The sequence below is a fragment of the Helianthus annuus genome, chromosome 5, assembly GCF_002127325.2.
Source record: "Helianthus annuus cultivar XRQ/B chromosome 5, HanXRQr2.0-SUNRISE, whole genome shotgun sequence".
Taxonomy (NCBI): domain Eukaryota; kingdom Viridiplantae; phylum Streptophyta; class Magnoliopsida; order Asterales; family Asteraceae; genus Helianthus; species Helianthus annuus.
In genome coordinates this window covers 27,435,264-27,450,573 of record NC_035437.2, presented here as the reverse complement: position 1 = coordinate 27,450,573, position 15,310 = coordinate 27,435,264, and the positions used below count along the sequence as shown (strand labels likewise).

Below are 15,310 nucleotides of genomic sequence, written 5' to 3'. Positions count from 1 at the left end.
TTAGATTAGTATAATGGGAAGTAAATACACTTGTATTGTTAATAGATTTGCCCAATTTCTCACAAAAACCTCAAACCCTTGTTTTTGAACCGAAAAAGATAAAATTGAAGGGGTAAACGATTTGTTTTGAGAAAAACGGCACTTGGGGTTTCATTTTCGGGGGAAACCGCTACTACTTGACCAAAAATTTTCAGATTTTCGGGACCGGGGCGAAAAATGAAGTTTTTGAGTAACAGACGCCTGGACACGGGGCCGTGTCCAGCTCACTGTTTGCAGTTTCTTCCGAAAATCTCATTGTTTCGTGCTAACTTTTGGTGTATTCTTTCAGATGTCGAAGTTCACAAGATTCAACGCAAGTGAGCTCGATGCTAGGGCTAGATATGAGCAGTGGCGGATCCAGGAATATTTTTCACTGGGTTCACTTTTTTAGATACTCCAATTTCGTGTAACCGAACATAAAGAATTTCGGGTCGGTTCGATGGTTCGGATCGGGTAAGATTCATCACATAATAAAAGTACGATACAACGATGAAAAGAAAATCGTCATTAGAAATTTAAAAACACAATATAAAATACGATAGTCTTTACAAATAAAAAAACTACCTAAAGTTGTTGACGACGGGTTTTCATCTTTTGAAAACGTTGCATTACACTCTCAACGGAAACTTGTTGTAAGAACTCCTTTTCAATGTAACAAATGCAAGAATCGTTCATGTATCCATCACCCATCCTATTACGCAATTCTGTCTTCACAAGCTTCATTGAAGAAAAACTCCTTTCAACACTAGCCGTTGCAACCGGTAAAACTAGTGACAACTTTATTAAACGATAGACCAACTGATACTCAATGTGTTTCCTTGTTTCCACCATCCTTTTGGCAAGATCACTAACCCCATTCAGGTTATCAAACCGACTATCTCTTTTCATATTAGAAATGTAGTGGCCGAGTTCATCGATAAGCTTATCTTTTTCATCAAAAGTAAAATCATACGGATACATTTCGGCCAACTTTAGCAAGTTTAGTTTATTAAAGGAACTAAAATTATCACGCGGGCTCAAAGAACTCATACACGTAAGCAAGTTAGTGGTTACCTCGTTAAAACGGTTTCCAAGCTCTTGAATTTGCATGTCGAGAACCGTGTTGAAATTATTGACCACAAAATGATGACGATTGGTGATATTGGTCTTTCTTCTTCTGTTTTTCGGGTCAACATACTCATCTTCCATGTTAATCATCTCAATATCATACTTGTCACAAAAGGATGTGACATCTTTTAAAAGTGAGTCAAAGCCTTCAAGTCGATACCTTTGTAATTCTTCTTTGGTTGATCTAACCAACTCAACTGCATTCAAAATATCTTGATTCTTTCTTTGAAGAGCGACACACAATAAGTTAGTAACTCCCAAGATATGTTTCATCAAATGTAAATAAAATACAAACTTGAAACTTTTCATGTATAATTGAAGTCCATTTGCTTGAGTTTTGTGAATTGGTTCCCATGCCGAAGTTTCTATATATTCAAGCACTTCAATAACACAAGGATATAAGGTAAGCAAACGAAGAAGTGTTTTTTCGTGAGAGCTCCAACGTGTATCTCCGGGTCTTGTGGAAAATCTGTTTTTTTCCCTTTCGGTTGACATGGACCTCGAAGCAAATATGTTCGTCTAATTTCATCTTTTTGACTAGGGTGATAAGATGAAATTGGTTTCCTTTCGGAAGGATCCCACGGAAGATCATCCAAAACGATTTTCAAGGGTTTACTAGTTGAAGATGACGATTCAATGTTAGGTGGTGGTTGCCTTTGAAAGAAACTTGAAATATTCTTCTGCATAACTGATAATGCCTAAATACCAAACAAATTCAATATTAACTCTCAGCAGCAATATTAACTTAAAAACCACTTAATCGAACTGTTCTGTAATCAAGTAAGCAACATTAACTTAAAAACCACTTAATCAAGTAAGCAATATCAACAGAACAGATGAACAGATGAAACCCAATTTTTATTAAAAACCACTTAATGGAATTTTTAAACCCAATTTTTAAACCCACTGTTAACTTAAAACCCCAATTTTCAAAACCCAGTAACCCACTGTTAACTTAAAACCACAATTTTTGACCACCACACCACAAAAGGCATATACAATTTGGAATTCCTACATGTTTTTTTGACCGACGTGTTTGATATATGAAATTAAGTTTTGATAAACATGTTTTTTTTACTTCTCTTATTTAACTCTCAAAACTACTTCTACTAAACAAAGCTTGGTAACTATCCTAGGCCCAACAATCATCAACCTCGTTCATATAATCATATAAAACAAAGAGATAGATATAAAGTTAAAACTAACTGTAAAACTAACCGGAAATCGAACTGAGATGATGATAATCAGGAGCCGGAGCCGGAGCCGGAGGCGGAGGAGGGCGGAGGCCGGAGGCCGGAGGCGGACTGGTGGCGGAGATAATGATGTTCGCTGCTGCTGCTGTTCGAGTGTTCTACAAATGTGCGGCGTGTGTTTTACAATATAACCCTAAATGGGTTTTAATGTTTCTATTAGTTTAAAGAAAAAAAAAACTAAAAGAGAAATTAAAAAAAAAAAAAACCGGACTAAAATATATGCAATGACGGGATTCGAACCCGGGTGGGTTAGGAAGAAAAGCGGGATTATAACCAGTGGAACCAAGGCCTTTTATGTTTATGGGTTCCTTTTATAATATACTTATGGGTTCCTTTTCAGCTTCTTATATATATTTACACTAAAAATTAAAAAAAGACTGGGTTCCCGGGAACCCGTAATTTACACGTAAGTCCGCCCCTGGATATGAGATACTAAAAACAAGACCCGAGGAATACCCACGGCAAGCGTGCACGGACCTATTAACCATGGTAAACCAGCTTGACCGGTTCAACAACCTTGTTACAGGACCACTAAGGGTTGCCTTGACCACTCGACTTCGATCGGTACATCAATGCACTATGGAGTTCTACAGTACTTTCACCTTCACTTCAAGGTGTGACCCTTTTGACAATGAGGGGGTTGCATTTCGATGTGGTGGGACGAGATACTCGATCTCTATGGCACAATTCGGGCAATAGTGGGACTGTATACGGAGGAAGATTCGGGAAATAAGGAAAACACCGGGGGATTGCGAGATCTGGATGAAAACGAACGCCAAGCCGCATGGGCCCAGATTGGTGAAGGATACTACAACTCAAGCAGCACAAAGAGTACTAAGCTGAAGGACCCGCTTTATCGCTATATTCATAGGCCCCTCACTTACTCTCTTAGTCAAAGGCACGACAGTGGCGGTGTTGTTGGGTTAAGAGATTTGGTAGTCCTTCACTGCATCCACAACCGAAGACCCCTCAATGTTCCGTATCTCCTGCTTCGAAACATGCATCTGAACCGGCTTGCTCGTGCACCAACCCCTATCTTCTATGGGGGATGGGTGTACCGCCTCTTCAAGCACTTCACGCGCATTCCTAGGTCCTTTGAAAGAAGCCCATGGTCGGGACGAGTCGATATACACATTTGCCGCGCCATGAACCTAATTTATGAGGCGGAAGACAGATCAGTGAGCTTTCAAAGGATGCAAGGCCATGCATGGAACCCACAGGAGGCCCTAGTCCTTCACGCTCCACCTCCCCACTACTAATATCAACCCCATGGTGATCCGGGTCAATCCTCCTCCCAAGGAGGTGGTTTTCCTAACCTTCAAAGTTTACATGATCTTTTGCAGGAAAACCTCATGTGCACCAGGAACACATACAACCTCGCCAACAACACATACCACCGGGTCGGAGCTATTGAACGAAGCATCACCGATATCCAAGACGACATCGGGAGCATCCGGGAATATATGACGGGTCATGGGGACGGAGGTGATGACAGTGATGAGGACATGGATTAGGAGGGTGAAGAAGGAGCAGGAGCGGGTTGATGGTGAGCCCACAGGTTAAAGTCCCTTTTTTTCTATCAAAACAATTGACGGCCTGCGTGCCGAGTGTTAGACAATTTACTTTCCTTAACTCCTTTTTATTTTCTGCTTTATTTTTCTTTTTACTTTATGGTTTGGATGATTAACTTGATAATTTAGGACGTTCGGTATTGCTTGGTGTGGTGTTTACTGATAAAACAGGTACAAATGAGGCTTATAGTGCTAAACATTAGCACTAATAAAAGCTGGGACAGGAAAACCGGAGAAAGAAACTTGTTTTTCGGCCCTGCAAACAGTCCACACGGGGTCGTGTCCAGCCGACACGCCCCCGTGCCCACCTCCTAGACCTGCTGTTTGTTTATTTTTCTGCAGATTTTTGCCAGACATGGGGTCGTGCCCAGCCAACACTCCCCCGTGTCCACCTTCTGTAAGTTTTCGTAACTGGCACCTGAACACAGGGCTGTGTTCGATCACCACGGGGTCGTGTCCAGACTGCCAGTAACATAAAATTTTGCTTTAAACACCATTTTACACATTCAATTAACCTAAAAACTTATTTTTGGGACACATTGAGGACAATGTGTAATTTAAGTGTGTGGGGGGGGGGAGGATGCTTAAACCTTGAATTTTGCAAGTCCTAATAACAAGCCTTACACAAAACTCTATTGGAACCGCTAATCACCCCAAATTTTTTCAAAAATTTTTAATTTTTTTTACTTGTCTAAGTTTAAGTTGGGAATTCTAATTTTAACAAGGTTATATTTTTACAAATTTACAACCAATAGCGTCGTGATAAAAAGAACCAACATAAGAAAATTATGAAACGGCATGACAAGCTTAGTTAAAATTTGATTATATATACTTGATCACGTAAAAACCCATTCCCACAAAAAGTGAGTTTTGAGCCTTTATAGAGCATACAAATATACATCTTTATACTAAATGCTCATTTTTCGTTTCTTGTGTGAATAGCCGCCTGGTTCTTACGACTCTAGAACTTGCCACGATAATTCATTCCCGGTCCTTACCAACTTAAACCCAAGTAAGTAAATGATGGAGGCATTAGGACTAACCCTTTTTCTTTCAACACCATTATTTTTATTTTTCTTTTCACCTACCTAAAAAAATTCCCCCTAGTTAACCCCTTTGAGCCTAAACCTTTTCATTTCTTAACCCAAAACCCTTTTACCCACCAAAATCCCTTTTTCATTTTCAACCCCTTATTTTAGTAACAAAGCTTGGTTTTCGTGTGACTCTTGAAATAATAATAATAATAATAATAATAATAATAATAATAATAATAATAATAATAATAATAATAATAATAATGAAGTTGGAAATAAACATACAAAGCTCCTCAAACAAAAACTTGTTTGAATAAATACTTCATTAAAAAAATAAAAAGTCACAAAAACAAAATGTTTTACAAAAACCAACACTTTTTACGTCTTTCGCCCTTTTCAACTAACCACTAACCCAACCACCCACCTTTAGCCCAAGCCTAACCATTCACCCAAAAAGTCCTCTTGATATTTACAAAGGTATAAAGTTAAAAAGGAGGAGGATTGATTGCTTGGCAAGCTTATGGTAGAAATAAGTTCCATGTCGCTCTCGAGTGATTCACTAAAAATACACCTTCGGCCGAGTGTGAGTGATTTCCCTCTTGAGGTACGTGAAATTGTATATAAATGAAATTTTAAAAAGGTATGTTATGCCTTAATAAATAATTTATCTTATGAAATGTTTTTAATAAATCATGACGAATAGGATTGTAAATAAATAAAAATAAAACCTAAACGATCTTGGAAAATCCTGACACTCTATGACAAGCCCAAAAACCTTCTCTTCTACCCATTCCATTTAGGAGTGAATAAAGCCACATTATAAAGAGTTTTGCTTGAGGACAAACAAAGATTCAAGTGTGGGGGTATTTGATACGCGCAAAATGCAACTTATAAATTATATCAACTGTGGCATAAAACTAACCCTTTTTTAGTACTAATGTTGGAAAAAGTGTGCTTTTGTCTTCCTTTTGTATTTTCAGGATTAAATGAGCTCAAATTAACAAAAGAAGCAAAAAGACAGCAAAATCTAACATAAATACAAGAAGAGGGACAAAAGTGGATTGCCCGACCCCTCGACAGCATCCTCCTAAGCAAAACAAAGAAGGCAGAAGACTGAATACGCCCCGTGCTTAGCGAGCACGGGGTCGTGCCCAAGAAGCAGCAGAAAAGACAAACTAATAGAAGCTTCTATTGCCCACCACGGGGCCGTGCCCAGCGGACACGGGGGGCGTGGTCAGAGTACTGCATGCGCATTTATTGTAATTACGAATTACAATTAATGAAGAGAGAGAGTGTCAGACGGACACGGGGCCGTGCTCAGGCTTCTGTTCAGCCTATAAATAGGAGTGCTTGGAGCCATTTCAACTCATCCCTTGGCACACCACCTCTCTCACACTTCACCCACCACCCACCACCACCACAACACCATCATCCACCACCATCATCCATTGTCCATCATAGAGTGTGTGAGTCGTCTCGGGATCCAAGATTGATCGTAAGAGTTCTTGACAATCAAAGGCCATGTTTTCCTAAGTCTCTTACATCACTTGGTGAAGACAAGTGTCTAGTGTAATACTTTTTATTTTTAATCTTTTGCACTTTTTATTTGGTTTTGTATTAATGACTTTAATAACTAGTTTCTTATGTTGAAGGTGATTCTTTCTTATCGTTTGTCCGTGGTGTCTTGACATTATTTTACTGTCTATATAAAATAAAAGATTTTCACCATTCATATCTCCACGGTCTATATGGAGGTATGTTGGCTACCTGGTCGGGGGTTAAGGGAACGGTTTGGTAAGAGTCTTGCCCTTGTTCAACGTTTAGAGGTCCTGCAAGGGACCTGGGTCAAATTTAGTAGGATCTTCTTCAATACCCAAAGGTATTGGATGGCGGGGATCCAAACTCTTTGACCCCCTCATAAGTTAAACTACTATTAATACTATAACCCGGCTACTTAGGACTGTATCCCTGCTGACTCAGACTACTTAGTCGAGGGTAACGTCACCTTCAAAAGAGGGGCCTACCATAATTTGCATTAATAACTTAATTAATTATCTTTCAATAATCCGACCCTTTAGGATTGTATCCTTGCTGACTCAAACTACTAGGTTGAGGGTAACGTCACCTTCAAAAGAGGGGCCTACTACAATAACTAAGATAATCTCTTAAACAAGCGCAAAAGTGCGAAAATAATCAAAGGTTACACTATACACGAGTCGGATCCAAGTGATTCATCTTGTCTATCTGTTTTTATTTTTATTTTTATTTTTCAGCATTTAGTTAGTTTTATTTTCTTAGTTTTAAAATCTTTTCTAACATTTGGATTTGATTAGACGTTGAGGATAAACCGGTACTAAAAGCTCTTGTGTCCTTGGACGACCTCGGTATCTTACCAACAGTATACTACGTCCATGATGGGTGCACTTGCCCATATGTGTGTGTAGTGTTAGTAAATATCGTGTTTTATAAATTTAAAACTTGGCTAAAAAGTGTAAAAAGGGCTTAAAATATAAACCTAAAACATATACACACTAGCACGCATCAAATATTCTAAAATAAATGTTTATGATTATTTATTTATAATAAAATAATAGGTAATGACCAGGTCGGATTAGCCAATTCGGGTCATACCCCGTTACCAAGAACACACACTAACGTGTGTTTGTAGCAGATTCATGGTCAGTATAATAGGGTTTTCCACATTACCAAAATTTCATCAATGGTTGGATCAAAGCCTGTAAAAAACGAAATGTCTAATTCCATAGCATAATTGTTTTTCAGGGACGAAAAAAAGTAAGTGTGGGGATATTTGATGTATTGCAAAATACATCCAGTTTTCGTGTATAGTTGTACGGTTTTTGAGTCCAATTGTGTCATTTTTAGGTAGAATTTGTATTTTACTGATTCGTTTGTGATTTCCAGGTTTCGGGAGATAAAAGAAACTGACACAGGCGGAAAAACGAACTAGGTAGGAAGAAAACTAAGTACCGAAACACGTACGAGTGATCGAATAACAAAACGTCTAAGAAAACGAGAGAATCACCCTGTCGCGTCACACGACAGAGGAAGGGAAGCTCCATCGCGTGACGCGAGGGAAGGATTTGACCTTATGTCCCTCGCACTGCGCGACGCCTTAGTTAATTACCCCTCGCGTAGATGTGAGGGACCTAAATCGAAGAAAGTATCATTTATGATCATGATTTGCAATGATATATACCAAAACTAATCCCATAACATAACATCATCAATCTTGGATGAAATTCTGCAAACCCTAAGCGAAATTTGGAGCTTTGAAACATCAAAGTGGAAGAATTTAACACAAAGAATCACAAAGGTTGAAGATTCAAAGCACGGGATTGAATAGTATCGAGTTCACACTTTCGATTTCTCTAGTTCTTTGTTTTTTGATCTTTCAACCCATGAGTTCTCTACTTAAACTTTGTTTTGTTCTTTTTCAAGCAATGATTCTAGGCTAAATCTTTGTATACTACCTAGGTTAATGATGATTACATGACAAAGTTTAGATTTTTTTCGGTTTTGATTCATGTTTGTGATTGATTAATAAAGTAACGACTTTGGTTTCTTGATTCGATGTATACGCATATCTAAACTTGCTTGATTTCATGATTATAACTTCGCATGCTTCCTTGTTGAATGTATTTCATTGATAGGTTCATGTTAGATCAATTACTGTGTGTCTTTGATTAGTTTATGGTTTACTAGACGTGGTGTCCATAGAAGTTATCCTTGTGAATCAAGTAGGTTTAGGTGTTCAAGTAATCTTAATATCTGTGAGGTGAGAGATTAACGGTGTGTCTAGTTTGTTAGATTGCTAGGGTTAGGTGTTTTTTAGAAGACCGCCTTAGTTTCCCTTCCAACTCTTACTTATCGAGTCGAATCAGGTTCCATAGTTATCCTTAACTTTCGCGCTGTGAGGTAGATTGTCGTTTAGGGTACTTTATTAATATAGTTGGAAAGCCCGTGAGGGAATCCACTAAAACCGGTACTTTAACATCTTGTTAGGTTTCCATAGGTTTCTTCGCGAGAATGGTCGGGTGCCCTTTAGGATATCTAGTAAGTTTAATATCTTAAGATCCCGGTTCCACATAAGTTTCATTACCGATAGAAAGCCAACCCAATGCGTGTAGTATTTTGACCTAGGTAGTGCCTTCATCAACAACTGAATCAATCCAAAATTCCAGCTTACGTCTTAGTTCAACTTTAGTTAGATTTTAATTAATTGCAACTAGCTTATTAGAACCCCCCCCCCCTCAAAATATAAAAACAATTTAAATAAGTCATGCAGATAAGTCAACTGAGTCTAGTTAACGTAATTAATAGAGTTTTGTGGGTTTGATATCCGATTTTTGTTAGCTAGTCTAGAGTCGATCAGTTCACTTGTTGGTTGGTAGTTTAGTTTTAGAGAATCTATTGTTTAATTTAGTGTCTAATTTAAGGTCAAATTAGTTATTAATTGTTAAACTACTTTTAGCACATCATGTAATTATTTTACTTTATGCGTAATTAACCTTGTATACTTCATACATTAATTCTCATGTGTACATTAACTTCCCTCTAATGTTTTTATGAAATACTAACTTGTTTTTTTAATTAATATAATAACATAAACTTACAAATAAAAAAAGTTTTATATGGTGACAACATTGATGTCACTTACATGTGTACCAATACGGTTTACCATTCTAGAATGAAACATGTTGTTTTGGATTATCACCTCATGTGTGAACGGGTAGTTGCTGGCTCTCTAAAGGTCGAACTATAAGGCCTTGGGTGTACTCTAACTTAATTGGTGTTAAATATGACATGGCAAGTCAACATTTCTTTCAAACCACTCCCTCCTCATGTTAAAGGGTGTTAAAATCTCCATTGGTTAACATGTTAACATAGGCAAAAATGAATAAGAAATTAATGTCATTTATTATAATTGTTTATTTTAGCTAAGAAGTTAATGAAATGGTATTATTATTATTATTTATTTTGTAGTTAATATAAATATTTAATATTAAAATAATTAAAAAATGGTGGGTGAGGTAGAGTTAACAAGGTTAAATCATTTCCTTAGGATGAGATGGAGTAAAAAGGGAACAAACGGGTGATGTGGCGCTTATATGGAGTTAAGAATGGTTAAAGTATACCTCATGGCCTAGGGATCAACTTGCCCAAATTCTTACCAAAACGCTCTCCCGTGCTCCATTTCTAACACTGTGGTCCAAGATTGGTGTCTTCGATGGGTCCACCGTCTTGCAAGTGAGTGTGAAGAGATCAACAACTTCAAGGATTAATTGAAATAATATTAAAATTTTAAATTCAAATGTAGTTTAAATATTCAGTTGTAGAATAAGTAAACTTTTTTTATTATATTTCCTAACAAACCCTAGTAGTTATCAACATACATCTCATAAATGAAAATATGTGTTCAAAACTTAATTATTTATCAACATACATGACAACTAACACATTAAACGTATGTCACACGGATACTTTTTTTTTTTGTTGTTGTTGAACGAGTGGGCATATCAATTAACCAATCACAACACTGACTCTACATCACACGGATCACAAATCCAACGGCTGAGATCCCATCCATCCCACACTACAAACCAAATCACCAATATATAAACAACTCCCTCTTACAACATCTCCACAACCACATTATTCAAACCCAAATACAATGTCAGGGAGAGGAAAGGGAGGCAAGGGGCTGGGAAAGGGAGGAGCAAAACGACACCGTAAAGTTCTCCGTGATAACATCCAGGGTATCACCAAGCCGGCGATCCGTCGTCTTGCAAGACGTGGTGGGGTGAAGCGTATTAGCGGTTTAATCTACGAGGAGACACGTGGCGTCTTGAAGATCTTTTTGGAGAATGTGATTCGTGATGCGGTTACCTACACAGAGCATGCTCGCCGGAAGACTGTTACTGCCATGGACGTTGTTTATGCTTTGAAACGACAGGGCCGTACCCTCTATGGCTTTGGGGGTTGAATTATATTTAGGGTTTTGTTGTTTCTTCACAGATCTAAAAGTTTGTTCATATATCTGTGTAATTGAAGCTTCTAATGCAATTCAGTTGTTTGATTATGTGATTTATAGCTTTATATGCTTATCGTGTTTGATGTTTTGGGGCTGAACTGGACTATGTATGATTGATTTAGTATTGTGCATACCAGTTGTTCGATGAAATGGGTGTGTGAGTTTCTCTTTCTAATTTGGTTCACAAGAGTGTGTTTTAATGTATATGCGTACCAAATGTTTGATGAAATGTTTTTTTCTGAGTTTTGGTTACCAATTTCTTCAACTTGCTTTTAATTAGTATATGTCGTCAATCAAAGCATTTTATCTCTATTACTTTCATGTGTCAATTGTTCATCATATTATGATTCATTGAAAGGAAAAGAAGAGGGTGGATTAGGCAATTAACTTATTAGCAGATGGTCAATGATTTAGGCAATCAACATACCAGCAATTGATTACCAGATTTCCTAAAGGATGATTGTTTTCCATGAACACCCGGCGATAAAGTTTAGTCAGCTTGGATTTCTGCAATGAACATCGATAATGTGATCTGTAATTAACACCAGGGGTGTTCATCGAATCCATTATCAAATTTTCAAATTGCTCGAATTGAATTTTTTGAATAATTTATTTTTTTGCTTGAATTCGTATTAGATTAAGAATCAGCCAATTCAATTTGAATTTGTATTCAAATTAAAATCTCAATTCGAATTCGATTCTAATTTGATTAAAAGTTCGAATTCGAATCAAATTTGGATAAATTCGTTTTAGTTAGACTAGACGGTATGGGGGCCGGCTGAGGCCCGACGCCTGTCCCCCACACCGCTCCCCATGGTCGGCCCGTCACATTCGGCTCCCACCAGCCGGTCTTGCCGTGCCTCCCTTCTCTCACATATACCTATACATACATACATATATATACATAAAGGGGCTCATCCCCCACCCCTAGGTCCATCCCTTTCAAGCCCCTCCTACGTGGCGCCGACGTGGCGGCCCATCCCCTCGGGGATGAGGCTCTCCATACCCACTAGTCTTATGGGCTTTGTGATGAGTTTGGTAATGAGCTATTTTAATATGTAGAATAAATTTAGCGATTAGAGTAAATTGCAATTTTACCCCTGGGTTTAAGCCAATTGGCACCCTTACCCCCCTAACGAAATAATTGCAATTTTATCCCCCAACGTTCGCTGTTATGTCGCAACTTTACTCCCTGGCATCAAATTTGTTGACTGATCTGTTGCCTTGGGGTTAAATGACTATTTTACCCCCAATCTTCGCTGTTTTGTCGCAAGTTTACCCCCTGGCATCAAAATATGTTGACTGATCTGTTGACTTGGGATAAATTACTAAAATGCCTTTTCTTATTACCCTCTATACTTTGTGTTACGAAGCAATATTACCCCCTGCAACTTCCAAAACCTTTCCCGCCACCACCCATATTCCATTATTATAAACCCCTGCTCTTATAATCAACCCATTGATAACTTATGATGCATCATCATGCCACATAATAGAAGCTATGTTTTAACACTTGCAGAACCAATCGAAAACACATCAACGCCATTAATAAACTCACATATTGATTCAATTCAAATTGATTTAAAAGTTGTAACAGAATTCTTACTTTGAACCAAACATGAATTGATTGGAGTTTTGTGTATATATACCCTCAAGGCCTCAACCATGAAGAACCTTCAGCCACAACTTAAAACCATTGCTAAAGGCCTTCTCTAATGGTTTTGTCCAGGCAATTGGAATTCGAATGAATTAGAATTTTCCAAAAGCATTTGGAATGCAAAGAAACTGGAATCTATATCAGAAGCATTAGCCCTGAACCTCTGCATCAGAAACTGGAATCTATATCAGAAGCATTTAGGTGACAACATTAACTTGTGTGTTTGGCTACTCTGTATCAGAAGCACTAGTTCGTTTTACAGTATTTGGCATGTTACTCAAAACTGTTTAGTCACTTTAATCTCATATTACACAGCAGTACAAAGCTGTAATGCAACTTAACAGCAGCAACTTGTAATGCAACTTACCAGAGTAACCAAACACACATGTTCAAGAACAAACACACAATTCCAGTAACCTGTAATGCAACTTAACAACAACAACTTAACAGACACATTAACAGACACATTAACAGCAGCATATAACTTAACAACAACATATAACTTAACAGCAAGCATACCAAAAGATCCTAATCAAACATAACCTGTACAATCAATTATACCTGATCAAGCATACCAAAAGATCCTAATATATAATTACAATCAACTACACTACACAACCATTTCTGCTAAGGGGGAAACTGGAAATGCAGGAAAGGGCGGCCTCGCATCTTGACAACCAAAGAGACCACAATCGACCGTAGTGAAACATGAATCCTCATGTCCACTGCAAACACAAAAACATCCATTACTAGTTCTGACCTGACACTACTAGTTCTGACCCGATTTTAACCCACAATCAAAATACTGGTTTGATTTTACCTGAAAATTGCGAAAACAGGGAGGATCGCCGGACCACAGCTGGGTCGACGGTGGCCGGTGGTGTGGTTGCCGGCCCTGGCTCTGCCGGTGGAGGTGGATGCATGATTGTAGCCGGTGGTTCGCTCATGTCTGCTGGCCCAAATGTGGGTGATGAAGAAGACGGAGTGGGTGATGAAAAATACGTAGTCTCCGTCGCCGGTGAGGGGGAGTGTCGCCGGTGGGGGGAGTGAAGAAGAAGGAGTGGGTGAAAACTTAGGGGGTAAGGTTGATATAGAAGGTTATATTTAGGGGTTATTATAATATATAAGGTAATAATTTTGGTGAAATTACAAGATTACCCTTTGACCCTTCCATAGTTTAGTTGACCGGTCAATAAATTTGATGCCAGGGGGTAAAGTTACGACATAACAGCAAACGTTGGGGGGTAAAATTGCAATTATTTCGTTGGGGGGGGGGTAAGGGTGCCAATTGGTTTAAACCCCAAGGGGTAAAATTGCAGTTTACTCTAGAGATTAATTTATAGTATAGCACTGTAAAAGTTATATATGTATTATATATAAAAATAATAAATAAATATGTATAATTTTAATTTGAATCAAAGTTAAAGTTACAAATTCGTATTCGATTTGCTGGACTCGAATCGAATTCAAATTCTTAATAACCGAAAACCCCTAATTAACACAAAAAATAATAAGAACAGGTATTCAACAAAATAATGTTTTAAGGCCAAACAAACAAAAAAAAAAAGTAATTGAGCAAGAAGCCTAGAACAAACTTGAAGTTCGATTGTAACTTTAATCAACACAGATGTTTGAAGTTCGATTGTAAGTTGCAACCCGGCAAGAAGCCAAGAACAGACTTGAGAGTGGCTGGGAATACAGGAACATTAGGGACAAGTGTTCATCTTGTCTTGTTTCTGATAAACTCAACTTTGGAGCAATGATACAAATTCATCACCATCTATGAGGATGTTTGGGATTCCTTATTATAAGTCCTTTTTTACTTCTCTAAAAAATTAATAACTCAGAAATTGTGACTTATTAACTTTGTCCCTCACAACTAGGGGTGCAAATGAGCCGACCGGCTCGTGAGCTACTCGAGCTTGGCTCGAAGAAAAGCACGAAACGAGCCGAGCTTTATCGAGCTCGAGACGAGCCCGAGCTTAAAAAAGAGCTCGTTTAGTTATCGAGCCCGAGCTCAAGCCCGGATTATGAAGCTCGGTTTGGCTCGTCGAGCCTTATCGAGCTTTAGGTTTAATATACTAGTAGTGTTGTACTTGTGTTAGTAATATTATTTACCCATTTACAGCCCAAAGCTCATTTTTATAGCCCAAGTCCTTAGCCCATTATGATAAAAAAGGTAAAAAGTGAAAACCTTACTCAGTCAACACCGGTGTTTCTAGAATTCCAAATCCCAATTCCTCTTTGGCGCCCTAAGGAACTCGATCGATAGTCATGAGAGGTTTGATTCAAATCGATGTGTGTGGGTGGGTTAGTTAGAGCGAGCGATTGAAGTCCTATGCTTACTCCTGTTTCCCCCTCTGTGTGCTATCGTGTATGTTCTCTGCTCCAATCAATAAGGTATATTATCAGTTTATCACTTCATCTTCTTCTGTACAGGCATTCTGCTTTAATCTCTCGATTGGGAGGCATGTACAGGCATACCATGCGAGGTTTTACTACCTAGTGGAAAAAAAAACTAAATTAAGGTGCATGTATAACATATTCTTTAGTTTTTATGGTGTTGATGATTGATTTTAAAGTTTAAAGTAAACCGA

General features: G+C 38.1%; 2 protein-coding genes across 2 annotated transcripts; one reads left to right on the top strand and one right to left on the bottom strand.

Annotated features, from left to right (window-relative positions):
• Positions 1-527: 527 nt before the first annotated feature.
• On the bottom strand, positions 528-2,500 carry LOC110943264. Its single transcript, XM_022185013.2, has 3 exons — positions 2,365-2,500; positions 1,660-1,844; positions 528-1,310 (listed from the first exon to the last, which is right to left on the bottom strand). Exons 2-3 carry the CDS (start codon positions 1,736-1,738, stop codon positions 604-606), a joined length of 786 nt encoding a protein of 261 aa, XP_022040705.2. The 5' UTR covers positions 1,739-1,844; positions 2,365-2,500; the 3' UTR covers positions 528-603.
• An 8,164-nt stretch (positions 2,501-10,664) lies between these two features.
• Positions 10,665-11,144, top strand: LOC110940703 (histone H4). The gene has a single exon (XM_022182262.2). The coding sequence runs from the start codon at positions 10,697-10,699 to the stop codon at positions 11,006-11,008; it is 312 nt and encodes a 103-aa protein (XP_022037954.1). The 5' UTR covers positions 10,665-10,696; the 3' UTR covers positions 11,009-11,144.
• The last annotated feature ends 4,166 nt before the right edge of the window (positions 11,145-15,310 follow it).